This window comes from Lichenostomus cassidix, chromosome 1Aa (genome assembly GCF_008360975.1).
Source record: "Lichenostomus cassidix isolate B80296 chromosome 1Aa, HeHo_3.0, whole genome shotgun sequence".
NCBI lineage: Eukaryota > Metazoa > Chordata > Aves > Passeriformes > Meliphagidae > Lichenostomus > Lichenostomus cassidix.
The window spans coordinates 42,876,810-42,903,339 of NC_139480.1; the positions used below are offsets into that span (position 1 = coordinate 42,876,810).

At 42.8% G+C, this 26,530-nt stretch overlaps 3 protein-coding genes across 10 annotated transcripts; 2 read left to right on the plus strand and 1 right to left on the minus strand.

Annotated features, from left to right (window-relative positions):
• Window positions 1–1,859: 1,859 nt before the first annotated feature.
• Window positions 1,860–7,616, plus strand: MRPL42 (mitochondrial ribosomal protein L42). The gene is made up of 5 exons (XM_085046614.1): window positions 1,860–1,992; window positions 3,781–3,844; window positions 4,754–4,838; window positions 6,128–6,288; window positions 7,501–7,616. Exons 1-5 carry the CDS (start codon window positions 1,911–1,913, stop codon window positions 7,544–7,546), a joined length of 438 nt encoding a protein of 145 aa, XP_084902740.1. The 5' UTR covers window positions 1,860–1,910; the 3' UTR covers window positions 7,547–7,616.
• LOC146443542 (uncharacterized) lies at window positions 7,557–22,553 on the minus strand. Of its 7 annotated transcripts, XR_014848136.1 has the most exons (7): window positions 22,204–22,539; window positions 18,068–18,158; window positions 15,108–15,229; window positions 14,826–14,918; window positions 13,236–13,315; window positions 9,936–10,030; window positions 7,557–9,512 (listed from the first exon to the last, which is right to left on the minus strand). XR_014848136.1 is itself a non-coding variant. In XM_085046574.1 (6 exons), the coding sequence occupies exons 1-5, from the start codon at window positions 22,413–22,415 to the stop codon at window positions 13,255–13,257; spliced, it is 579 nt and encodes a 192-aa protein (XP_084902700.1). In that variant the 5' UTR covers window positions 22,416–22,537; the 3' UTR covers window positions 7,557–9,512; window positions 13,236–13,254. The 7 variants fall into 7 exon arrangements, 3 of the variants coding, with proteins under 3 accessions (XP_084902700.1, XP_084902720.1, XP_084902709.1); XM_085046574.1 differs by lacking the exon at window positions 9,936–10,030 and having other exon boundaries at window positions 22,204–22,537; XM_085046583.1 differs by lacking the exons at window positions 7,557–9,512; window positions 9,936–10,030 and adding an exon at window positions 10,810–11,126 and having other exon boundaries at window positions 22,204–22,538.
• On the plus strand, window positions 22,325–26,504 carry SOCS2 (suppressor of cytokine signaling 2). 2 transcript variants are annotated; one of them, XM_085046553.1, is made up of 3 exons: window positions 22,325–22,403; window positions 22,547–22,700; window positions 25,406–26,504. In XM_085046553.1, exons 1-3 carry the CDS (start codon window positions 22,365–22,367, stop codon window positions 25,852–25,854), a joined length of 642 nt encoding a protein of 213 aa, XP_084902679.1. In that variant the 5' UTR covers window positions 22,325–22,364; the 3' UTR covers window positions 25,855–26,504. The 2 variants fall into 2 exon arrangements, with proteins under 2 accessions (XP_084902679.1, XP_084902687.1); XM_085046561.1 differs by lacking the exons at window positions 22,325–22,403; window positions 22,547–22,700 and adding an exon at window positions 24,213–24,487.
• Window positions 26,505–26,530: the final 26 nt, after the last annotated feature.

Sequence of the window (26,530 nt, forward strand, 5' to 3'; positions counted from 1 at the left end):
AGCAGCGTGTGTTTGGTGAAGGGTCTTGAGGGTAAATCTATGAAGAGCAGCTGAGGGAGCTGGGGGTGTTCAGCCTGGAGGAGGCTCAGGGGGACATTACCACTCTCTTCAACTACCTGAAAAGAGGTTGTGGTAAGGTGGGGGTGGACAACCAGCAACAGTGTTGTCCACAGCATCTAACTGTTGGCTCTTGCATACCAGGTAATGAATCTGATTTTTTGTGGACAACAGCACAGGAGGAAGTGGCCTCAAGCCAGGGGAGGTTCAGGTTGGACACCATGAGGAATTCCTGCACAGGAAGGATGTTAAACATTGGAACAGGCTTCCCAGGGAGCTGGTGGAGTCACCATCGCTGGAGGTGTTCAAGTAACGACCGGACATGGCACTTATTGCCACGGTATAGGCGTCAAGGTGTAGATGGGCCAAAGGCTGGGCTGGACGATCTCAGAGGTCCTTTCCAACCTAACTGATTCCGTGAATCTGTGTTTCTGTGTCCGCTTGCTCCCCTGGCCCAGCCCGGCCTAGCCTTTCCCGCCACCCTATCTTGAAGCGGCTCAGGGCTTGTCGCGGGTGCCGCGGCAGCACTGAGGAAGGAACGGCAGGCAGGCGGCGGCGGTGCCGGGGCAGCGCTGGGGACGGAACGGGAGGCAGGCGGTGGCGGGGCAGCGCTGGGGACGGAACGGGAGGCAGGCAGATGCGGCGGCGGTGGCCACTCGCTCCCCGCACTACGAGTCCCGGCGTGCCGCGGGCCGAGCCGCGGCGGAGGCGGAAAGGCGGAAAGGCGCAGGGCGGTTCCGGCTCGGGGCTGTGCCGGGCGGGCTGTGTCTGAGCGGGGAGCGCGGGGCGAGGCCGGAGAGACACTGCTGTGCTTTCGGAGGGGCTGAACCCCGTGCGGCGCGCTCAGGACTGTATAACGGGTACTGCTTTGCTTGCTTTGGCGGATTAATGGCTTTTTCTTCTTCAAGCTGAATATCTTCTCTAGCGATATGTCTCAGGTTTCGCATTCCCGCGTTCCTCGCAGCCTTTGGGTTAATGAGGGCAAGTTGGGAGCAGCTTTGTGGCTGCAGTTAGTGTTCCCTTAGCTGCAGCAGCATTGGCACGGGTAAAGGGAATGCTGAATAATTATGTGTCGGAATTGGAAAATGCACATTTCTGGTGATGTTCTGAAGCACGAAATATGAAGTACTTTTAAAGAGGTCTCGTTGCTTTATTTTTTTATGAGTACGTCTTAAAACTGTCTCCAGTTACGTTTTTTAAGGCTTCATTACAAGTTCCTCTTTAAAGCAATTTTTTTTTCAGTAGACAAAACATAAGATGTCTTTCTGCTTCTGTGAAATTTTGAGTAACATTTAAGGTGTTCTAAATGGTGTTTCTCAGTTTATAGGTGTATTGCCTTTGAGAGGGATGAAATCAATTTAACTTCATTTAGAGAGTTCTTAACCACAGCAAGTGTAGCTTATAAGTACTTCTGGTTTTGTACTGGATGGTGATATTTACATTGTGAACGAGAATAGCATATTTCAGTGTGCAGAAGGAAGGATGCAGATTTGAGGTGGGTGAGTACCAGTAGAAAAACCTGTGAGAACACACAGGCATGGAAGCTTTTTTTAAAGTTGATGATGTATCTTCAAAGACTACTTCTTGGTAAATAAAGTCTTGTACTGCTTTTGACTGTTAAGGAGACAGGTACCATTATCTTAAGTGATAAGGACTTAACAACTGACAGACAATAAAGAATATATCGCACAAATTTTATTTGTCCTTAAGGAATTAAAGAAATTGAATTGTTAGTCTTTTGTGTCCTGAATAGTTACGAAACTGGTTTCTTTCAGAGAGTTCTGCAGAGGAAAAGGATACATGTCTCTTTGAGTTCCATCTTGTCCAGGATTGGTTTCCTCTCTGCTGGCAGCATGGCAATGCCACTTAGAACTGCATGGTCCAACCTCTTCTGGATGCATTCAGTAGCAACCTGTAAGCAGGTCCCACTGCAGAGTAAGTAGTGATGAAATTGTAGAAGTCCTATATTAAAATTTATTCCTTGGGAGCTTCTTCCCTGTACTGTTTAAAATAATGGAAGCATGGAAGTGATTTTTCTATTTGAATGGAATCAAGTCTGATAGTCTGTGTTCTATTCTAATAATAATCTAAAGGATATCTTAATTTGTTTTTTCTTTTGAAACTTTCATGGTCCACATAGTGTACTCCCCTAATTTATTAATTGGCTTGTAAATACCACCTTTCTTACCACTGGTTATCACTGAAGATTTAAATTTATTTTTTCAGACTTAGAAACAGTGGTGAGGAAAGACTACAATAAAATCTCATTACTTTACAGACACAGAGAACGGGCAGAAACTGGCAGTACTATTTCTTAGATTTTTGTCCACGTTTTAGATGTGAATAGAAAGACATAGGGAAGATAGCAAAGGTGGTACCAAAGACAGTAATGGAGAAAATATAATGGACATGTTACATTTTAGAGGAAAGTGGGCAAGGAAGGAAAAGAAATTTTAGGAAGAAATACAAACTATTTGCAGTTTACCAAAACTCAACTTCTTAATAACTAAGAATAGTTTAATTAGACAAACTGAAGAATGGAAGTGCTAACAGTAATTCTGAATTTAAGAATTTCCATCTAAAATATTTCTGAGAGGAAAATAGCTACACAAAAATTTCTTCTTGGTTTTTTCAGCCTTTGCAGTCTTGACATAATGAATGCTCTCTCCCTCTGCTGTGAACAGCCACAAAGAATCCTATCTGTATTAAAAGATGGTCTACATAAAATAATGTGAGATAAATTTGAAAGCTTTTTATGACTTAACTTGAAAACAGAAAGCTCAGAACACCTGAAGACTTGTTTCTTGTGAATTGTTGAAAAAGCTTGACTGGACACAGAAACTTCCACGTGGATTTGTGTCAGGTTCTGGCAGTAAAGGAGGGGGTTTTCTGGTGCAGGTCAGCTCCAGGCACATCCCAGGGCCATGCTGGGTGTGATTACCTGCACTGTTGTGGAAGGCAATGCCTACAGGATGACTCCTGTGTGAGGGTCTATTTAACACCTTATGTTAAGTTTGTGTTTGGACTCTATGATCTTGAAAGTTGTTTCCAACCTAATTAATTCTATAATTCCTTAAAAAATGGAAATCAAACTATGGGGAAGGGACTTTGAGTGGTCTGTGGTCCAAGCTCCTGCTCAAAGCAGGGTCAGCTCTGCAGTCACATCAGGTTGCTCAGGGCTTGCTGGGTCGTTGAAATCTCCAAGGACAGAGACCTCACAAACCTGCCTGGGTCCCAGTCCCCCTGGCTGGCTGTCCTCTTGTGGAAAACATTTCTCTACATACCCAGTCAGAGCCCCTCATTTTGATTTTTATCATAAATACTGCTATGAATGAAATTGTTATCTTCGCTGTACATTGTAAGGTAATGTTCTTTACATATATAAAGAATATTTCCTAATTAATGGTGAACTCTATAACTCATATTGTGATTTAGTTTATATTGTGATTTTTCTTAGGAAAACAATACAACTAGGAAGGTGAGTATAGGTCATAAATGCCTGCATACTGTGTTTTTTTGATTCCACAAGACAGCTGTGTACTAAAATGAACTTCTGTTTAGACAGTATTTGGGTTTTGTTAATCTAAAACTGAATATGATCATAATCATAATCCCTGATTAAGACTTGAAACAGAATGACAGTTGAAAACATAAATGTTCTTAAATTGGGCACAGCTCTGCTTGTTTTTACATCAGAGTTTTTTACTTGGGTTTTTATTGCAGATGGAGCTGTGTATCATGCTTGCAATAAATCTACATACTCGGTTCTCCCTGAAGACTACAACTGGTATGTAAATGTGTTTTGATATGTGGCCTTCTCATCTAATGTTTATTCCAGAGCTATTCTCTCTGTCATGAACTTGTCACATAATGGTATCAGACATATCTATTGTCAATATTGGATATATGTAATAATTTTAGCTAAATTCCTGTCTCCAATAGTAATGATTGTGAAGTTAATGTTTCAAAAAATAAATGTAATGAAAAAGCATGCAGGACTCATTCTAAACATGTTGATGACCCCCAGTACCCCTGCAGCTTTGTTTGTGGAAGAGCAAAATTAGCTTAGTCATTTCCATTGATGCTCATTGTTAAGACAAAGTCCAGGTATTTTTGTGCTGCTGCATGGGAAACCTTTATAGAAATGGGAAAAGATGATACAGTTATAGTGAGAAACACTAAATCCATGTCATCCATAGTTTTAGGAAGCTTAATGTGCCGTGGGAAGGGGAAGGAAGGTGAGAAAATTTGTATTTTCACAAGGAAACTCTCAGTAGGACTTCCTGTTCATCATTTTTTACCTAATAGAAAAGTTGGAACTCCAAACAGAGCTTTGTTTCCTGTTTTTTCATCATAAATGCCATACGTCTTATAAAAAGACATGTCCTAGAGATCATTATTCCCATCTGTTTAGAATTTTATATGGAACTATTAAAATGTTTTTTTTCCCAACCCATATTTCCAGCTGTTTTAATACTTTATTTTAGCCCTTTTTTCCTCCCCATCCAAAAAGAAAAAGGAAGATGTCTGAGGAAACAAAAAATTGGAACTTTGGATCAAATATTTATGACCCTTATTTTATAGAAGTTTATTAAGAATTCATAACTGCAGGGTCAAATTCAGTTTTCTTTGCGACTTGGACTGCTTGGTTCTTCAGTACTTCTGAAAATTACTTTTTTTTTTAATATTTTTATAGCAAAGTGGAACTTGCAGTGACATCTGATTTGAAGACAATTGTCTGCTACCACCCTTCGCTTGAGATTCCATACGAGCACACAAAAGTATGTTCAAGTGTATATATTTATATTTGTTACTCTTGTAAAGGCATTTATTAGGTCATGGGTTTGAGTCTTTAGGGCATCTTTTTTCACTTGAAATACTTTTTAGTATGTGATCAGCATGTCTGGGAAGTAAATGAGCAATGAATACAGCTGCTGCCACCAGGAGGAACTTACTCTTAGTTGAACTGAGGGAAGATTGCAGAGTACGAAAAGTGCAGATATCGCAGCATACAGTAGCTCTGATAGAATTAAAAAAGGCACTAAAACACTTGTGCATTACAGAGAAAATAGGGTCTGTCTATGAGTATACTACTCCAAGAGGATGATTTGAATGCAGATTATGGTTCACATGTCCTACTGGGCAAGAGAATACAAAGAAAGGCTGCTGCTACTGTTTTCAATTCGAATTTCAAATTCCATTCAGCACTGAGTTCATAAAAGCCACAAAGAACTTTAATTATTGGTTTTAATTTATCAGTAGCACTTTCAATGTGTTCTTTACATTGATCAAAGTAAGTGTAGTGTTGTTGTTTAACATCCAGATAAATTTTTCTAGTGTGCACTTTTTGTGGGAATTTCCAGTTCTTATGGTCTAGTAAAATACTGCAGCTGGTAGCTGTGTTGCTGAAGTACCCAATGTGAAAATTCTCCATTGAAATCTAAACCATTTTGGCACTTTTTTCCTGGAAACTACATAGTAGTATTTTTACATCTATAAGTTGCACATACCTCAAGAAAAACAGGTGTAAAAGATTAAACAAGGAAAAATATTTGTAATAGTGGTAGTAGTTATGTTTCCAATTGAAAACAAACAACTTGGTCTTACCTGTTGCATAAAAAATTAGGAAGTGACATTCTTCTCAAAGGTACATGTCCTCAAAAAGATTTTTAGCAATGATGATGGTTGCTATGAATAAAATTCTGACTAGGAATAGTATGGATACTTTTGTGTTAATAGAAGTGAAGTTTATGATTCAGCTAGTGAACTGTAAGACTGATATCTGCAATCATGATTACAAGAATGCTAGTTTCAGGGGTAGGGTCATCAGCTCTAGCACCTAGGGTAAATAGATGTTTCTAGACATCTGCTCCACAATGATGTGGTTTCATTCAGGGCGGGCAGGTGGGGACAATAAACAGCCAGTGCAATTGCAGGCATTTTTCTGTATTCCTTTGGTTTCAGCTGTTAGATAGCATTGCAGGTTACTCTTACATAGCTTGGCTTTTTGACTTTCTCAATTAAAAAAAAAGGAGAAAAAGAACATACGTATACATTACTGTTTTGCTAGCCCATACCACGGCCAGATCCAGTGAATAATAAAGAAGAAAACCTTGATCAAGTTTTGAAATCCAGATTGAATGAAGAAGAGTTAAACAATAAAGGTCCTACAATTGAAGAGCTCAGCAAAATGTTTTACACAACAAAACATCGCTGGTATCCTGTGGGACAGTAAGTACTTTCTTTTCAATTTGTTTGTTTGTTCCTTTTGGAAGTAAAGGCAAATACAGAAATAATTTAATGACCAGATTCAACCTAGGATGAGTCAAGATACCTCTAGCATTTGGGCTACTACGTAAAATTTTAAATGGAAGACTGTATTTAATGAGGGGGGAGGGTTATAACTCTGCTCCTTTGGTAAACTTTGCCACTTTTTTTGTAAAATATATGACAGTGCAGAAATTTCTCATACCATGCAGTTAGCTACTGGTTTGGGTCATTTACTAAAGTTCCATAACAGAATCTAGTATGTGAAATACACTCAATGGACATAATCAAAAGCAGGTCAGAAACATGCGTTGCCTATTCCTTAACAACCTTAATGGGATGATTCTCAGACTTCAACAGTAGAAGAGGTTTTTTCATTTTAAATGGTGAAAAGTGCACTTTGGTATGCCTTGTATTCAGAAATCAAGGAGGAGAGATGCACATATATATGAGCTTAAAGTGGAACTCGGGACATTCAGATACCAGCATTCTGGTGTGTATGACTCCCTTCCACTCCATGTTACTCCATCTTTCAGCAGCTAATTTTATAGCTATGGAGACATAATAGGGGCAATTTTTTTTGTTGTTGTTGTCCATAGAAAAATTTTTCATTAATGTGCTTTGGGAGTAGCTACAAGGAATGAAACAGTAGGACTTTTATGAACAAAGGGTAGCTGTCACTTTAATCAAGATCAGACAGGATCTGTCTTGTTTAGGATGCATAATTAAGAGGAAAGTATGGATCATTTTTTGTTCTGAAGAATTTGTTTTCTAGTTTTTCTGCAGAATATTACACTATTTAACATACAGTCTGTCACCACTCCTTTGAACATCTTTGTTCTATAGCAATCATTTTAGCCAAAGGGAAGGCTGACCATGTAATAAAATTAACTTCACACAAAGGATTAAGAATAAACAGCAGCCTTTGTGCCTATTCAGCTGTAGAACTGATTGGATTATTGCGTGCTTGTAGCAGATGTAGCAGTAGAAATGAGTAGCATTATGTAACTCCACAAACAACAGAGATGACATCTAATGAGTGGTGATGGATTGTGCTCATGTATCTTGTACTTCACTTCCTTGTGTAACCTCAGATCACTCACTGGGGGCAAAAATATCAGGAATAAAAGACTTTCCACAGCTTGCACTCACTGCAGTATTTTTTTTTCCTTTTAGGTATCATAGAAGACGCAAGAATCCTAATCCTCCTAAAGACCGATAACGAAGATAAATTGTTGCTCATCAGGACTTTGCTGTTAGTCTTTATTGGAAATAAAAGTTACAGAAAGTGACATGTTTGGCTGTAACAGAACATACTTAATTTGATTTGACTATTATTTTCTGCTTTTGCTAGTTGACAGGAAAACAACCAAACGGCACTGATGAAACAGAGAGTTGGTGAAGGCAGTTGTGCATTCCTGCTCAGCAAATGGCCTAGCCTTAGAACATGAGGTAACAGGGATGGAGTGCCCTGATTAAACTCAGAGATCAGAGGCTCATCATTGGTCAAGTGAATCCATAGAAGTCTTGTGTCAAAATGAAGTCTAGAAATGGATGTGTTAGGTTTGGTGGTTTTGAGGGGGGATAATGTTTTTTTTTTCCTTTGGGAATCTAGTAACTGAAAGTAGGTGAGCTTGAGTACTGAAGTATTAATGAAATAGTATTTATGAAAAATATGAGGTATTTGTGAAAACAGATAGTTTTCCTTGTTACACTTGAAAGATACCTGGTTCTATGTTTAATTCTACATCAGCCAAATGATTGTATTTAATGTTATTGTTATATACTGAAAACTGGCCAAGTTGGTTAATTTTTAGTATCCAAGACATAGTAACTTGCCCTTCTAAATCATCTAGCATTCTCAAATATCTGAGAGCTTCTGTGTGCATTTGTGGTTCATAAGGGGTTTTTTTGTTTGTTTAATCCCACCCCGGCTCCTGCTCAGAGAGGATGCTGTGTTCATGCATAAATTGGAATAGCTGCAACACGGTAGAAGAAATTGTTCACATCAGCAAGGTAATCACTGAAGACTCCCAGCCCTTTGTAGCTTACTGAGGAGGAAGGATTGACTCTTTATTTTATAAAATGCAGAAATTTGGTCTGATTCTACTTCACTGCTTTAGCGTTTTGTAGTGCTTAAATGTTACTCCTCTTGTAGTATTCTATGTTACCTAGCATTTTTTTCCGTCAGGAAAAGGAGATTCTTTTTTCCAGTCTACCCTTAGAGGCATCAGCCCTCTGATAGAAAGGGCTAGCTTGGAACATTGTACCTCTGCAGAGATCCCATTGTCTTCATAAAGCCTTCTAAGCAGATCCTTCTAAATAATCAGAAAATACTTACCTCATATATCTCCTACATTTTTATTGCATTTCCTTTCCAAAGCAACTTGAGTAACTGAGGAAGAGTTTTGTTTCTTCTGTTAGTCTAGTGTCATTTTGCCAGTGTGTGTTTTCTACAGATTGTGCTAGAAGTTGAGTACCACTCAGCTGAGAAGTCGAGAAACTGTAGATTCTAAGGATATTACTCAATAAACTTTTTTTCCTTCAGTATACTTTAATAATGAGAAAAGATATCCTTGGACTAATTTAAACTTAAAATTATTTTTCCCATTCTTTCCCCTATCCTTTTGCTTACTGTTGCCTAATGCTGCTAAGAAATTTTGCTTTACAGAGAAACCTGTTATGACATTTGTCTATTCTTGCCTGTCAAACCCTGTTTGTGATCAAACATCCACAATCACTGTAGAAATACTGGATTTCACAATGTTTCCCAAACACTTTTGGATGCTTTTCAGGCATTTTGAGAGCTAAAAATCTATGATGTACTTGGCTGCTATCTTTAAAGTACTTCCTCTTCTGACCGGTTACTGGAAACTGGCTGAAACACATGTTCACTACAAGCACCCTCTGCCCTTTTGTTATTAATTCATAACATTGATGTTTTAAAATCTCCTTTCCCTGCATTGCACGCTGATTTCAATCTTTCTGTGTTTTCTCCTACTAAATCTTTCTCCTGGGTTATCCGAAGCATGACACAATTAAAATACTACTCTCACGGTAATTTGAAGCTCTTCTACAGTAATTTGAAGCTCCCTTCTTGGTTTTCTAGGTCTCAAACAACTGTCTCAGTTTCTCTTCACTTGAAAACTTGGAATTCAGAATTCATCCACTTCATTATTGTTCCACTTCTACGAAAAAAAAAAAATCCATTTGAAAGTTAGTTTGGGATTTCTGTTTTCTGTTGCTCTTGTTCTTTGTAATTGAAAACTTAAGTTGCGTAAAATTCGCAATGTTAAGTCTGTTCTGGCATGTTGTACCCAATTTTGGGCACTTAGCCATTTGCTTTGTATCTAGCAGCTATTCCATGTTCCAGAAGGTCTTAGGCTCATTGCTGTGGACAGTTGGGTACATCTTACTGAGTGATTTTTGGTTTCGAAATCTCTCACTAAAACTCTCCTCAGGCCTTGGTTGCTTGCATGCTGTTAAAAAACCTCTTGTTTCAGTCAAGTATCAAAAATTTTGTCCGTAATTTTCAGAATTGCAGAATTGTTAGGTTTGGAAGGGACCTCTGGAGATCATATCGTGCAAACCTTTTGCCAAGGCAAGGTCACCTGGAGCGGGTGATGCAGGAACACAGCCAGGTGGGTTTGGAATGTCTCCAGAGGGTAAAACTCCACAGCCTCCCTGGGCAGCCTGTTCCAGTGCTCTGCAACAGGAATTCGGACCATTTAAACCGCAGTTCAGTTTGTCTTGGTGCCCTAGTGAAAAGAATTCTTTTCCCTCCTCTAATTACCCTCAAATTAAAACAAAAAAAGATGGTTTTAAGGATGTTTTTTCCCTTTAGTGTGTGCCGGCGGTGCTGCTGTGCAGGTTGTGGTGGCACCGGCAGGAGGCAGCAGTGCCCGGGCTCTGCGGTCCTCGACACAGTTGTCACAGCTGGGGACATTTGTGAGCCCTGCAGGGAAAGAGCTCCCTAGCAGCTCCCAAAAGCGCTCCGATTTAAAGGGTCGGAGTTTTTTGCCTGTTTGCTTTAACTTTTGTAAGGTATCTCAGAGACAGAAAAAAGCTCCACCCTCCCAGTCCGGGGAAAAAATGAGTCGCCAGTGGAGCAGTAACGGGACCCATGTGACAAGTGTCACCACTTTGTTTCAGTTCCTCATGACAGTCTGGTCCTGTCCATCTGCCCATCCACCCTTCCCTCCCTCTCCACCCCTCCAGCTATTCAGTTCTATAAGAAACTCTTCTTGTTGCTGTTGTAATAGGTCTGAACTTCATGTCCAAATTCTGTTGTAGCGGAATAAATTACTGTGGTCATTGTAAGTCACAGTACTGACTGCTTGTTAAAGCCAGCACTGCATTTCACAGTTACTCCAGTCTTTATGAATTTTAGCAGTTTCTCTGCTGTTATTTCTCACATCCTCATTCCATCCTCAAAGCCAATACAGTTATAAAATCGAGAGATCAAATAGATGTAGACTGCACTCCTCATCTATAACAGATAATGTGTATTTTATTTTAATACTACAATGTAATAAAGTTGACCTAGAGCAAACCCTCTGGTCAGCAGTTTAAAAGAATACAATACATAAAAGTTGGGTTTATCTCCAAGATTGAGACAGATACTAATTAGAGATCTTAATCTTTGCAGGCTCCCCTTATGGTCAGTTGACACAGAAAAAGTACATGCACAAGGCTGTTGATCTTATTTTAACATTTTATTGTCTAGAATATGCCACACAATTGTTCTCTGGAGGTGCATTTTCCTTTTCTGTGAAGGGAGAATGGAGATGAGATTCAGATATCTATATTGGGGCAAATGAAACTAATGTTGCCTTTTTCTTTTTTATTTTAAATTTATTTATTTATTTATTCACAAGAGCATCTATGTGAAAGGAAAATACTCTTAAAATTCGGATAAAACCATTTTTGCTGTTTCTGCTAGCCATCAATAGCATGTATGCTGTATATTGGAGCTCTTGGTTTTCTATATAGAGTAACTCACACGTTTCATTTTTAAATGTACATTATGTATGGTATTTTAATCTTGTCTCCTCATATTTAATCAATCCTCTTATGCTAAAAGATAGTAAGCTGTTTGGAGAAACAAGATAGTTACTTATTTGTTTATCTTTCTGGCACCTCTTATAAAATGAGCTTACGATTTCAACTGTTACCTTTAGGTGCTCATAGAAAAATGAACAAGATAAATTATGATTTACTGGGCAATTTGCACTGAATTATCTGAAATTTTAAATACAATTGACGCAGAATGTTAGTTCCACTTTGTATAACCACAGTTGTTGGAACACTGCAGATCAGACAATGGGAGGTACATGGAAGCTGCATGAACTAAACAGCAATTTTGCATCCCATGGCTTCTGGAGAAGTAGAAGTTTATGGCTTGTCATGCCACATTATTAAGGGTTGTGATGTAGGTGAGAAGTGATAATCAATGTATCACAAAGTTTTTCATTGTGTAGAGACAGCACAAGGTGTTGGAACCGCCAATAGAACTAAGAAGTTTTGCCAACTGGTCTTTATGAAACATAAATACAAAACCCAGTTGTGATTATATTCAGCTTTACTGCTTGCCAAGATGAAAAACAGTTTCAAGTCAGAGGCAGTTTACCATTTTAAATAAAACCAGTTTTGACTGATATCAAGGTTTACAATTCCTCAGCAAAAGGATCTCCCTACCAGCAAAATATGAGATACCAAAAAAAAAAAATCTGGAAGAGCTGTTTTTTACTGTCTCTTCTAAAAAAAAAATCTTAACCATGAAAGTAACAGAAAAAAATTAACAGTGAAAAGCTACTGCAGTAAGTAATTACCTTGTAGAATAAAAATTAACCTAAGTAGAAGATTAAACTATTGAAGCATGACTTTCCAGTACAAACATGTTTTTCCTACTCACTAATGGTAACAAAACAGAGCTTAATAGTTTCATGCAAAGGTTAGTGTTTCTTAAACACTCCTAGTCATTAGCACTAAGTTTTTTAAACACTGCTGAAGTTTCTTGTCTTAAACACTGCTAGTTTCTCATTCAAAGTGTTTTATTTGTTTAAACAAATAATATGCTGAGTACCCTTTTTCTGAGCCAGCATCTGTAGGAGTTACACTGCATCAGAGCTGTGCTGCAGGAGTGGTCCTGACCTTCACTTCAGTTAAGACGGAGTTATTATTCTGCTGAATAATAAACAAATGCTAGGAAAAATTCCCTTGACCCCTAATTAGTTAATATTTGGTTGGATTGTATAAGTAACATAAAGCTTCATAACCTTTTTAAAATTTACTTTGTAATTTTTAATACTGACTGGTTTTCAGTGTGGGTTCACTTACTATTTTCCAAGAACAGATGTTTACAGAATTTCCTTTCCCCAGTGCCATTATTCATACAGGTAAAATTCTAGCATTAGTGATGGGGAAACTGAGAGTGGCACTGAGTGGCACGAAATTTAAAGCTGGATTAAGAAAAAAGGATTTGCTATCCAATGCAGAAGAACAGTGCAAATCAAATTCCTGGGAAATTCACCATAAGCAGAGGTAAGAAAAATGACAGAGAAATTCCCTTTCTAGAGTATATATTTGTATTAAATTACTGAAATAAAGAAAGAGTCTAAGGAGGACTGTAGGATATGAATATGGGAGTCTGCTCTAGAGGGAACTAGCCCAGCTACTGTGAATATAAACCATATATATTCCTCTTACATTCCAATGTAAGTCCTTCTTGATATCAGGGACTTCTTTTTTTTCCAATTTAGAAATACAAGCTTGCCCTCTGAAGTCAGGCAGTGTGAACCCAGAGCATTTTTAGAGATTACCTGATCTTAGATTACCTTTGTCTGTTCCAACTACTGAGTCTGAATGAGCCTGGCACAGGCTTATACAGGTACGAAACAAAAGCAACTCACACAAGTAATTAAGTCTTCTCTAAACAACTTGAGTCATCAAGATTCTCCAGTCCAGTTCAGAGATGCCCCAGTTGAGATTCCTGTAAAAATAAAAGGATTCTTCTTCTGAATAAACGAATATGCAGAGAAGAAAGTGCATTTCTACAACACCAAACAAAATCTGGATTTAGGAGCAAACATCTCACACAGTCAATGTTGGAGTAAATGAACCATTCTAAAGGTCACTAAATGTCATTGTTCTGTAATTTTCAGTCTTCAGAGCATCAAAGAAATCCAGAGAAATGGTTCAAGTGGAGACACTTGGCAAAATAATGAGGTGAAAGGCTTTCAAAGTTTTCTGGAGAAAAAAACCCCATGGTAATTGGACATAATTCTTGAAATCTTCATTTAGGCATTACTAAATAAAAATGTGTATCTTTTTCAGGGCTCATGAAACGTTAACAAAAGAAAATAGTGGCAAAAAACCCAAAGAGCTGTTTTTCAGTTATTCTCAGGGCATAAGGGGTTTGTTTATTCAAAATCTGTGACACTGGCAAATAAGCTGTTCCCTTTCAATAGCTTGCCAGGTGTTGTTTTGTTGGGTTTTTTCCTTTTCAGTTGTACTTTTGTGACAAATTAATTTTACTAGAAATACAATACCAGTTCAGCACAGATTTTTTTTTAACAATTAATCTCCTTACCTGGCATATTTTGCCCCCTTAGAGCAGCCCAATGGACTGATCTTGAAATGCTCAAGGAGATTAAAAGATACACTTCAGTCGATTGCTGAAGTATAATTCAGAAACAAAACTGATCAGTCATCTGGGGAATTTCATTGTTGTTGCTGCACCGTTTTGATCAGCCAGTCCAAAGGGATTTCATTAACATCCCACTAGTACCTCTGACTAAGTAGAAATTTTGACTAGATTGTGAAAGCCTCTAGAAATAATCTATTTTTAAGTGCTAAGTATATGAATGCAAATTGAGTGGAAACAGCTGTTATTTACATTCTGCAGACATGTAATTTCATTCCCTGATGGATAGGGGAAGAAGAAAAGCTGCTGAAAGATTGAAATGCCTTTAAAGAAACTGGGAAAATGGGGATCTAATAAAAACACATGCAATGAACCACATTGTTCGTTGGTATAAATTGGTAAAGCTTTACAGGTTTGCCACCATAACATTACATAGCCCACCTGCCAGGAGGACTTGAAGAGCTCCATGTATTTCTTGGAGAAAGTGGGGGAAGGGGTTGAAGGAATGAATATGCCAAAACAAAAGCATATGAACAAATTCACGTTTCTGCCTTTTATGCAACGGCTAACAGAGAACCTGGCATTTTCAAAAATAGTCTTACAGAACAAAGCCCCCATTCACAATAAGATTTTGCTATGGATTTGTGTTAGTTTGAGATTATGTTCTGGAAAAATTATAAAAGCTCCTGAAAAATGTAAGCAATATATTCTTGACCAGTGTGCCTGAAAGCATAGGACTGTGCTTGAGGGGAAAGAAAGCTCAGGGTGAAAGTTGCACCCTTCATGTATTCAGGCTTTTTCCAAGCCTGGCAGAGGCCCTCCGTGTGTCCTCATGGGCATGGTCCCACCCACTTACCTGGAGCAGGTCCCTGCTGTCCCATGTTCCACTGGAAAGCTCATGATCCCTCCTGCCACGCCTGCTTCTATCTGCAACATCACCAGCAACCACCTAGAGGAGAAAGAAGTAATAGACTGCCCTCAGGAAAGGTAAGGCATGTTTTAAAACATACACAAAACATGGCTGCTAACTTGGACCAAACCTACTCAGTAAAATCAGTGATAGGAGCCTGGGATGGGGAATTAAAGGTGGGATTGTTTTGCTGGCTGCTCCATATAGAAGGAAAAGGAGTTGATATACCCAGCACAGCTAAAACTCAAGCACCACAGAACCACTTGATTCTTAAGAGCCTGGTGAGTGATTCCCTCCAAGATTAGTTCTGTTTGATTTAGGATTGCTTTGTGCCTGCCAGCACACAAAACCTGTCATAACACAAGCAAAGGTAGGACAGAAAATTCATTCTTGTTCCATTTTAGGTACACTCTTGCCTGCTGTTCTGTCTTACGCAAAAGATACGTCCGATGGCTAAATGCATCCTTTCCTTCTTTACCAGAACAAAGGCTGATCTACAGCAGGTTTTGCAGCTTCCTTCTGTCTTGTATCATGTGGCATGAAATGCTGGGGAAAAATTCTGCTGTGCCTCAGGCATCTTTCCAGATCAAATTTATTCTCAGAGGGGTAATTTATCAAAGAAATGAGCTCTGAAGAGTCTACTAAAATTAGTGTTAAGATTTTGAAATACAGGGCAATGGCACTGAAAGTCAGAAAATATGTCTAGCCCAAACTCACACTTTATAAAAGGCTTTGCATATTTTGTAATAATTATGGATATTATTTTCCCTCCTCCATTCATTTATAAAGTCAGAGAGATAATAACAAACTTCAGCAAATCTGTATTGGGTTACACAGAGCCATCTGTTAATTCTGGTATATGGCAGTAGAGGGCATCTAAGGACTTCAAGTCACATATGGTAAGGGATTAAAATCAGATGGCTGAAGGAGTTAGCACTCTCACCCCGAGCCGTTCACCTCACCCCGGGACAGAATTGCCACCTCATGACCAAACAGCTCACAAAGCTGCTCCTGATCGAGGGCAATTTTGAGCCAGACTGAAACTGGGGTTGATCTTAAAACACCAGTCTGAAAGCTGAAGTTGTTTAGGAGGAGATGCACGAGTTAATTTCTCTGCCCTGCTGCAGGCAGAGCTCTGTCAGAGCCACAGGATGGGTTTGGGTGCAGTACAGGGGGAGACACTGCTTCAAGCACTCTGTCCAATTTTATCTGCTACTGTTTGAGCTTTAATTTTCACATACCTGGAAAAACTGCTTATAGGAGGAGCAAGTGATTCTGGGAATGGACAGGCTGTGCCAAGAAAAGGCGAGCTGCAGACCAATGCTCTTTCCTTAACCAGAAAGAGTAGCCCTATGTTTTTTTCCTCTCTTGAACCTAAAAAATGCCAGTCTGGCCTGTACTTCAGTTTATATCCTCCCAACAAGCCAATCAGATACAGGACAATGCACTGAGCCATCCTGACAAAAAGCAAGCACTAATCCTGACAAACACAGAGAAGGTAGTTGGCAGCTAGCACTGTTTTCTTGTCATCTGTCCAGGTTTGTATGACATTTCACATCCAGCCTCTCTTTATGCTGAAGCAGGGAAAGCAGCCATGCCTATCTTGAGCCAAAAGAAGCCAACACGTCACAGGCAGGTTAAGTTCACTACCTGACACTAACACTTAATGCCCTAATCTGAAAAATGTATTTGAGCCCAGCAGCATATTCACATACAATGGGCAACATATTTTCAATTAACTGTAAGAAGTTTAAAGCTGTATATTTATAAAGGTTGATTGTCCTGTTACTTAAACTCCTAAATACAGCAACATGTCAGGCCTTATGCTGAAGATTATTATAGCCTTAGCCTGAAATTTGAAAGTGGCTCATGCCCAGAAAAAGTTCTACAACTCATTTAATGATTCACAGTACTCCTAAAATGATATTCATCTGTCTGCTCTCCATGGCAGCACTTTCAATCATAAACACTTAATTGTAGGAATTCATCTTCAAGGCCAAATAGCTCTGGGTGAATTGAACTATCCTTAAAGTAAGAACTAGAACAGTGATATAAAATAAATCCTTTTTCTGATAGGAGGCCATTTATTCAGAGACATGTAACCCAGTTTCTGCCTCACTTTACTTTGCACTCAAAAATCTCCCCTTTAGAGATAGCCACTGCATCACCTGTTTTAGTTTTCCTTCTTAGTTTCAAAACTGACTCCTTGCCAACAAAGGAACTTTAATTGCTTATGGATTGGCAAAGCATAGGAGAGCTGCCTTCATGCCGTCTGTCAGGAAAACTTTTTTCACAGACTTTACTTGCTCTCTTTTACTTTGAGGCGTAGGACTCGCAACTGGCAGGAAAACATCTCAAGCCTCCTCAAGCATAAAAGGCTTGTTTTTCCTGGCAGCATCTAGGACGAGAATGCAAGATTTCACAGTGCTTTCAGCTGTGCTATCTCTAGGATTTTTCTAAAACGAAGACAAGAGTGTATGTTTCTCTAAAAATCCAGAACTTCAGAGAGCATGGTTCTGAACACGTGTATGGGTAGGAGTACGTGCAATATATATACACCTATATGCTCTTTCTCAGCCAAAAAAACAAGGTAAATAAATATTACAGTCACAGCATTTTATACTACAATCTGAATATTAAAAACTACACAAAATATTTGCCTAGTAGTTGTTTAAAATGACTGTGTCAAAAATGGTCCTTTCCAGCAGTCTTTTTTTCTGCCACGTTCAGAAGAAGGAAGCATGATAGGGCAGAAAATGCTATCAAAGCATATATTTGCAACTTATTCTCCACTAACTTTCAGCAACATTTAGCTAGTTTTAGTCAGAGTGAAATTGGATAATTCACAAAACAACATAGTGATAGAGCAGAATTCTGCTGTTTATAAAGAAGCCTATCAAAGTATAAAGTAAAAACTGCTGTGTAAATTATCTTTTTTTTTATACTTAGTACCCTGTGTCACCACATTCTACTTTTCCTTCACGTCTGTCCACAGTATTTTTACGTTATTTTGGTTTTACCCTACATTTTAAATAGTAAATTAGAGAAACTAAGAAAGCACTACATTTAATTATTTTCATTGATGATCCTAAGTGTGTCCAGGTAACCTCTTACTTAATGCAGTTGAGGCCTTTACTTTTAAATAGTAGATAGCACCTGATGAGATGAGAGCTGGACTTAAATGCCACCTTTTTATGGTCAGTTTCATGCTTGTCAGTGATTATCTGTCTACCTATCCACTGAACCAAAGGGAATGATCGTTCTTTTCCTCCACAGTCTCTGAAAGAAAAAAGTCTGGATGTTACTCTCTTGGTGACATCTTTTGATGTTTGCTTTTAAATTACAAGAAGTGGTTTCCTTTTAGAGCACCCCTGATTCATAGAAATTATTCACTGATTTTTTTTTTTTTGTTATTCTCTTTCACCAAATGTATATTATCAAGAAAGGAAAAGCATTCACATCTGAATGGATAAAAATAGCAGGAAATAAGGTGGCAGCTGGTAAAGACTAAAATTGTTTGGTATAAATCCTAATCTGTTTCATCCAAACATTCTGTTCCTCAGGCAGCTGGAAAGAGCAGGGTGATCCCATACACTAAAATATTTGTTTTCTCTATGTTTTATTTATTACATTTTAGGAACTCTTTGTGAAATAAGCAAACCTTTCTCCTAACTGCTAAGTGCGAAATTCTCTAGGAGTTCACATTGCAGACCCTGTTTGGTTTGTGGAGCTACAATTAATTTGTTCCAATTTGCTGGAGCTAAAGGCTCAATATTCATATTTCTCTGCTCAAGAACCAGACTGTAATCCCAGGACAGAGACAAACCATGGCAGCTGTACACTGTTATTTAGACCAGTTCAGGTAAACAGTTGTCAAAACATGTTCAATAAGTAGATACATGTGATATGAAATAGCTGTCCTTTGAACTGAAGGGGATTTTAACTGACCAAATGGTATGCCATGGATAATGGAAATTCTGTGCTGTATCTTAGGGCAGTTAAGGATGCAGAGAGCAAGGAAAGGCCCCTTGTACCCTTCCAGGTAGCTAGATAAATCTATCTTAATAAATCAGTAAATCTTCTCAGCGAACGGGAGCAAATTTAGCAAAATCAGCTGGGCCAAAAACACATTACCCCTCCTCTGCTCACATCATATTATATAAATAAATCAGCGTGCTAGCTCTCCAGTAAACTTGGCATACTTTTCAGGAACAAAGTGAAAATCATTTCTAGTAACAGGCACTTCGCAGGACTGTAAAAACGTTGTTGCCTCCTTCCTTGGTCATGAAAGGGATTTTTGCCTAAAGGAAAAATAAAAAATAAATTCACTCATCCTTCCCTGTCTTGAGCATATACATTTGAGATCAAGTCAGAAACAATATATTCTGCTTGTGATTTTCAAGAACTTTTAAAGTTCATATTTTCACTACTAATATAAAACTTGATTAAAAATATCTACCACATGGATGATATACAGTCAGAACCAAAATGTTAATGAACAGTAGAAAGTATCAGGGAAAAAAAAATTAGGGACTACTTAAGTTTGTGCCTTTCATCTCCAGTCGGGCGATATGCCTCTAAAACTAGCTCAGAAGCATTCATATTTGTATATGTACAGGCAATGTTAGTCCTAGAATTGCTACCCCAAAACACACAGTTTAAAAATAAACAAAGCATTTGATTTGAATTGTATGTAAAAATTTTAAATCCCCACTTCTGTATAGTTTTTGTATTAGTGACTGTTTAGAGGAATTACTGTTTGTTACATGGCAAATTTTAAAACCCTTATTTTGTTTACGTGATGGAAAGCTAAGTTTTCAGAGTCTGCTCCTTCTTTTCTCTTTCTCCATTTCACATCTTTCTCCTACTCCATTATGATTTTTATGTAGTAAAACCCTTAAGGCAGACCGAACCTGTATTAAATATCCAAGTGCCAAAGAAGCTAAAAAGTAGCTTTAAGTAGTTTCATGCACTACATATGGCCCATAGTCCCAAAAGTAATTTAATTTAGTCTTACCTATTCTTACCCTTACAACTACCTTTTTCTCCCCTGTGACTGTATGGAAGACTCATGCAGACAGAGGAGAAAAACAGCAACTAACATTGTTGAAAGAAACAGTGAAATACAAACAGACTCCACCGAGCCTAGAGCATTTTCAGATGTCTCAAGCCAGAGAATAAAGGTAACTGTGAACCAGAGTACTCTTATGAGGTGGCAATATTGTCATTTAAAGATCGATTTGCAGTTTTTAAGTTTGTATTTCATTACTCTTGTAAGTTTATCAGATATTTAGAGCTATTTTTAAGAGATATTAAGCTCTCATGAAAAAAAGTTAACAGAACTCTGTTTAGGAAAGATCCTGCTGATATACTGCCTATTTAATTTTTATGCTACCTTTTTCATAACAATATCTGAAGTTTTAAGTAACGAACATTTATTACATTCCTCTGTTCTTGTTTTTCATTCACCACATAAATCGAGGTCTTCCTCTCTCTGCCTTTATAGCAGCCAGCTGTGGTTTTAGAAACAAATTATTATGACTTCAAGTGATGAATAAACAGCAGAAGCAAAGAAAGTCTTGAGATACTATCCACATACAAATCCCATTAATAAAATAACATAGGAAAAGGGAACTACAGCAAAGCTGTAAAAAAGAAGCTTTGCATCTAGACAAGATGTATTCCTTTTCTCCTCAATGCATTAGTGAACTTTAAGGAAACAGCCCTAATTTTGAACACTATCGTATCAAAATAACATATTTTTGAGCAAAAGCTCTGTCCCTACACATACATAACTATTTTAGCAATAAAAATAGATCTGTATTAATTTTTTATTGTTCTTCTGAATATAGTGAAGTCAGTGCCATTCTGAAAAAGTAATATAGGCTTTCTGCAAGATCTCACATCATAGGTAGCTGAACTGTCAACTAAATTTCAAGGGGCACAAACCTATTCTCTCCCCTCTTCACCTCTCTCCAACGAAAAACTTAGTGGGGATTCCACAACCATCACTGGAGGCTGGATCCGAGGCTATCTGAACTTCACAGACAAGAACAGGAACAAGAATGACCTTCAAGACGTGAATTGTTTTAAACCATTTCTGAGAATGCTTAAGAAAGCCCGTGTTTGTTCCTCAGACCTCATTTTAAATCTGTGCTGCTGCCAGTGATTAAAACCACCTTTTTTTCATAAACTGAATAAATTAAATTCAAAAGCACCCAGGCATTACAAACAGATTAAATCATACTGACCAATATTCCACTTAACAAATTAGATTTTTTTCCCTCAGATGAATCTACTTAATTACTAAATACAGAACTTAATTTTTAAGATAACTATTAATTCTTTTATCACCTGATGCTTAAGAATTATAAGCAATAGCTGTTACAAAATCTTTCAGGAACAGTCTTTATTTTTTTTTAAAGAAACGTTGCCTTTCAGACATTACTGGGGAGTGCGACCCAAGGCAGCATCTCCCTGTGGGAGCTTTCTCTAATGCAGGGGAGCTGCTCCGTTCCCTCAGCCAGACAGTCCAGCCTAATACATATTCATTTACCTCTTTGATAACAAAGGCTCCCTCCCCGCTCCCGCCCCGATTTGTAAAGATATTATCTTGCATTATTTTATACGTTTGGGTTTTTTCCCTGAAGTCTTCATAAAAAACACCCCTTAATCCTTCTCCCGTCAATTCTTCCTCCCAGACACCGCCGTGCAATTTGCAGGGAGCCCTGACCTGCAGCCAAGGGCTGGGGTGAGACTGTTACGGCTACTTTTGCTTTGTTTCCCCTCTTTTCTTTCCTATTTGTGTGTGTGGGGTGTGTGTCTCTTTCTAAAGTCGGCTGGGGGCCGCCGGGGCAGCGGCGGAAGGTGGCTGGCGACCGAGCAGCACCCACGGCGCAATCAACCATCTTTACGCCGAAAAACAGCTTCGTGGTTATTAAAAAAAAATAATAATAATTAAAAAGAAAAGGGGGGGAGGGGGAGGAAATCGGCGCGCGCATCGGCGGGCAATGGCTGTTTGTAGCAACGAGGTATTTAGCGCCGGAGGGTGAAGGGGGGTGGAGAGCAGGGTGGGGTGTCCCAGGAGCTTCGGCCGCCGCAAGTCGCTGGCAGCGAGCTGCTGGCAGCGGCCCTGCCGCGCTCCCGGCCCCGCGGGCGGGCCCCGCCGCCCGGCTCAGGTGCCCGCGGCTGCCGGCGCCGGGCAGGCCGGGCACCCCTCGCCCCGCCGCCCCGGGAACGGGGCTGCGCTCCCGCCCTCGCCCGGCTCCCGCGCGGTCCCGCCGCGCCCCGCCGCCCCGCTCCCTCCGCCGCCCCGGGCACTGACCTGCGCGTCGCCCGCGGCTCGGCGGGCGGAGGAGGAGGAGGCGGGGGGGCCGCGGGGCAGGGTTCGGCGACCCCTGCCCCGGCGTGACAGGGGCGGCGGCTCGGTGCGTCGGCCCCGGCTGGCCGCGATCGCGGCGGAGGCGCCGGAGCGGGTCCTGTCACATGATGCGGTTCCTGGAAAGTTCCTGGAAAGCAGCCTTTGTATGTAACCATCCCGGGAGGGGGGAGCGGCGGGGGCAGGATGCCCTCGCCTCGCAATCAAAGGCGAGCAGACCGCCCGCGCCGGGGAGAGGGGGGGGAGCAGAGGGTGTTGTTTCCCCAGGAGCACCATCTTCCTCCGGCAGCCTCTGTCCACCCCGGCACAGCCTCGACGCTTCTCCCCGGCGGCGGGTGCTGCGTCCCCCCGGCCCCCCGACGCCGCCGGGAGCCAGAACAACCTGACCGCCCCACCTCCAGGCGGCGGCAGCGGCGGCCCCAGCCCCGTCCCGCCGAGCCCGGGTGAGTCCCCTTGTCGTCGTCCCCCTCCGCCCGATGCCCTGCCGCGCTTCGAGAGCCGGCGGACCGCCGGCCGGCTCCCGGTGCGGCGCTGCCGACCGGCGGGATGGAGGTTCCCCCGCAGCCGGCGGCAGGCTGCTCTGGCGCTCCTCGCCACGGTAGGGGGACGCCCGGCTACAGCCAGCCGCCACCGCCTCGCGAGCCTTCCGTCCCCACCGAGCTCCCGTGGGCGGCGGCGCTTCGAGTCTCGGCGCTCCCGGAGCCTCCCTTTCACAAGGGGTCGCGCCCGGACACCGCTGGCAGGGCTGCTCCCACCTGCGCTTGTCGGCCCCGCGCCCGCAGCCTCTCCGGTGACAGGCGCACCTGCGCCCGGTCCCCGAGCCGGCGGCGGGAGCTTCTGCGCGGGGGAAGGAGGGAATGAGCTTTGCCGGGGGGCTCCCGCGCGTGTGCCTGCGTATGTTGGGATAGAAAGCCGTCAGAGCACCGTATCAGTCACCACTACAGGTTAATTTGGAAAAGTTTCTGAGTTCCGCCACGGAACTTGTTACGGGAGGAACCACCTCAGCATAACCCCTCACCTGGCGGCTGCTGCGCACCCGAAGGCAGAGACTGCCCGGTTCGCAAGCACCGGCGGGGGAGTCCCGGTCTTCCCCGCGAGTCCCGTCCCTCCGCTCCCGCCAAGCCGGCTAGGCTCCCCCTCCCTGGTACTGCCCGGCTTTGTGTCGCTCCTGACGTGACAGTGCTCCCAGGAGAGAAGAGGCTCTTTTTGTTCCTCCCCGTTCGCTTCAGCCAAGAGGAAAGATGTTTTTTCCCCCCTAATATCAGCATTTAATGGAGCGGGAAAAGCATATTTCCTGCCCCGCGCTAATTATATCGCGTCCTCCACCGTGCTGCCCTTCCGTTCCCAAGCGGCCGGCGAGCCCCCGGAGCCCGCGCTGCCGGCGCATCCGCCCCGCAGCTCCTCGGGTACGCCGCTGCCCGAGAGGACGTCCCAGACCCCGGGAGCACGGCACACGCCGAGATCCCGTTCCTAGAGGTACGACTTCGCGGACGACCTTACTGAAAACCGTTACCGTTCCGTTCCTACGCACCGCAGCGTGCAACCCGGGCAGCGCCGGGGCTGGGACCTCTGCCCCGCTCCGCTGCCTACCCCTCCTCTCTCATACCTTTACGTCCTCGGCTCTCCACCACGACCTCCTCCCTCCCCAAAAGTCCCAGAGCTGTCGGCCCGGTTCACCTGCCCCGGCCGAGGGAGAGGGGCATCGGCGGGCTCGCCTTCACAATAAAGCGAGACCACCTTCCCGGGCCGCCGAGTCCCCGGCGGAGAGGAGCCGAGGACAGGCTGGGCGGCGGGGGGGAGGAGATGTCCCTCCCCCGCTCGGCCGGGAGGTGATCTCTCTCCTCGCGTCCCTCCTCTGGATGCTGGGAAGTTCCGAAGCGGGATCGCCAGACCCACGCTCTGCGTCGGGAGCGCCTCTCGCGGGGCTCGCCGCTAACCGCGCTCTCTCTCCGCTCGCAGGCGGCGCCCGGGCTGGGGGCCGGGACCATGCGCTGAACCCCGCGGCGGCCAAGCGCAGCCCTCTCCTGCCGGCAGCCCCCGACCTGCGTGCGAGCGGGGCCGCGCCCGCCGCCGCCGCCGCCGCCCATGACCCTGCGCTCCGCCGAGTCCCTGGAGAGCGCGGAGAGCTCCGGGGAGCACTGGGGGCACCCCGGGGCGGCGGCGCCCGTTGCCGAGGAGTCCCGTGAGGCGGAGCAGCTGGCCGCGGCTATGGAGGAGCTGCGGCGGGCAGGTAAGCCCGGGCGGCCGGGAAGGGGAAAGCGCCCGGGGCGGCGGCCCCGTCCCGGGGGAGGCGGAGCGGCACGGCGGGGAGCCCCACCGGGCCGAGAGGGGACGCGGGCTGCGGTGGACGCTCGGCCATCGCCGCCCGGCGCTGCGGGGTCGCGCTCCCGCGGCGGAGAGGGGCGGCGACGACTCCGACCTTCCGCGGGCTGCGGCGGCCGAAGCGAAAGCGCCGGCAGCGCCGCGGCCCGGCGGCAGCCCAGGATCTGCGGCCGGGCGAGGGCCGGGCGCTGCCGCCGGCCGGGGCGGCCGCGGCGCCGCATCCCCTGGGCCCCGCGTACCTGCGCTCCGCTCGCTGGCGTGCCGGCGGCTCTCCCGGCTCCGCAGGATGCGGGACTTGGCTGCGGGCGGAGGGAAGGGTTTTTCGTCTTCATCGCCGCCGCGCCGGGACCGCAGCCACCTCGCCGAAGTTGTTTTCTTACCCCTTTGCTGTCGACCGCTAGACAAAGCTCGTATCGACAGCAGCCTACTCGGAGTTGCCCGAAGCGGGCGTTCTGCGGGCTGCCAGCCTGTGCCGTGCGGACGCGGCGCTGGCCCCGGCGGGAGAGCAGCGGGACAAGTCCCTGCTGCTTGAGGAGCTGCCCGCCGGCTCGGCTGCTGCGGGCTCGGCCCCGCAGGACCCTGCGGGAAAGTTTGTGCGTGTGTATGCTTAGATAGGAAAATCAAGAGTGACCTGGTAGGCTCTGTCAAAACGAGACGGGTTGTAAAGCAAATGAATTTAAATAGCAAAATAAAAATTTACTATGCCTGCAGGACTTTAGCTTTCAAACAATAAAGGAAATGGGTGGCTAGAAATATATCAGCCAGAGAGTACCTTTTTAAACAAACAGCAATAAACAAATCCCTTCTTTCTCTCATCTTTTAACAGGATGGTACTGGGGCAACATGACTGTTGCTGAAGCCAAAGAAAGATTACAGGATGCCCCCGAAGGGACCTTTTTGGTTAGGGATAGTTCACATTCAGAGTATCTACTGACTATATCAGTAAAAACATCAGCAGGACCGACCAACCTACGTATAGAATATCAAGATGGCAAGTTTAGACTGGACTCTATCACTTGTGTCAGATCTAGACTTAAACAGTTCAACAGCGTTGTGCATTTGATTGAGTACTATGTCCTTATGTGCAAGGACAGAACTGAAACACCTTCAAATGGAACAGTTCACCTTTACTTGAACAAACCCCTCTATACATCTGCTCCATCTCTGCAACACCGCTGCAGAATAGCTATAAACAAGAGCACAAATCAGATCTGGGAGCTGCCATTACCAACAAGGCTAAAAGAGTACTTGCAAGAGTATCAATACCAGGTATAAATATATTTTCTAAATGCTTCTGACACAGAGTAACTTTTGAATGCAATTCTTAAAATCAGCCAAAGAACTGAGTAACCAGTTGTACAAAACAGCATGGAATTCACTATCAAAACAGTGGCAGTTCTGGGGGAAAGGTTTTTATTTCAGATACTACAAAGGGAGACTTTATGTAGAATAATCCCAGTTTGCATCCTTGGGGGTTCGACAAGGTGGCATGCTATTCTTGCAAGGAGAGAGAAGCCAGGAATCTGTCCAGATTATGTTGCTTTGTCAATAAAATGCTGCACTAACTATCAAATGCTTATTGAAGCAGTGGGATAGGGAGAGACTGCATAAGTGGTCAAAGACGTATGAGAGTTCACAAGTATCTTGGTTGTCTGATTCCAAGATTAATTTGGTGCTGGTGTTCATATAATCCTAAAAGCTTAACTAGATCACACTGTGGTAATCTTGCTAAAGTTATGCAACTAATCAAATCCAGTCAAGAAAAATGATAATGTATTCAGTTTTTATTGAACTATTCTCCTGCTTTTCTGCAAGCAAAGGAGTACTGTAAGTAATCAGTCTAAAACATTGTTTTTCAAAGTTCTCTGAAACTAACCTTAAGAGGAAATGCCACATCTTTCACAGCAACCCAGTATATTGCTGATTATACCCAGCAATATATTATATATTG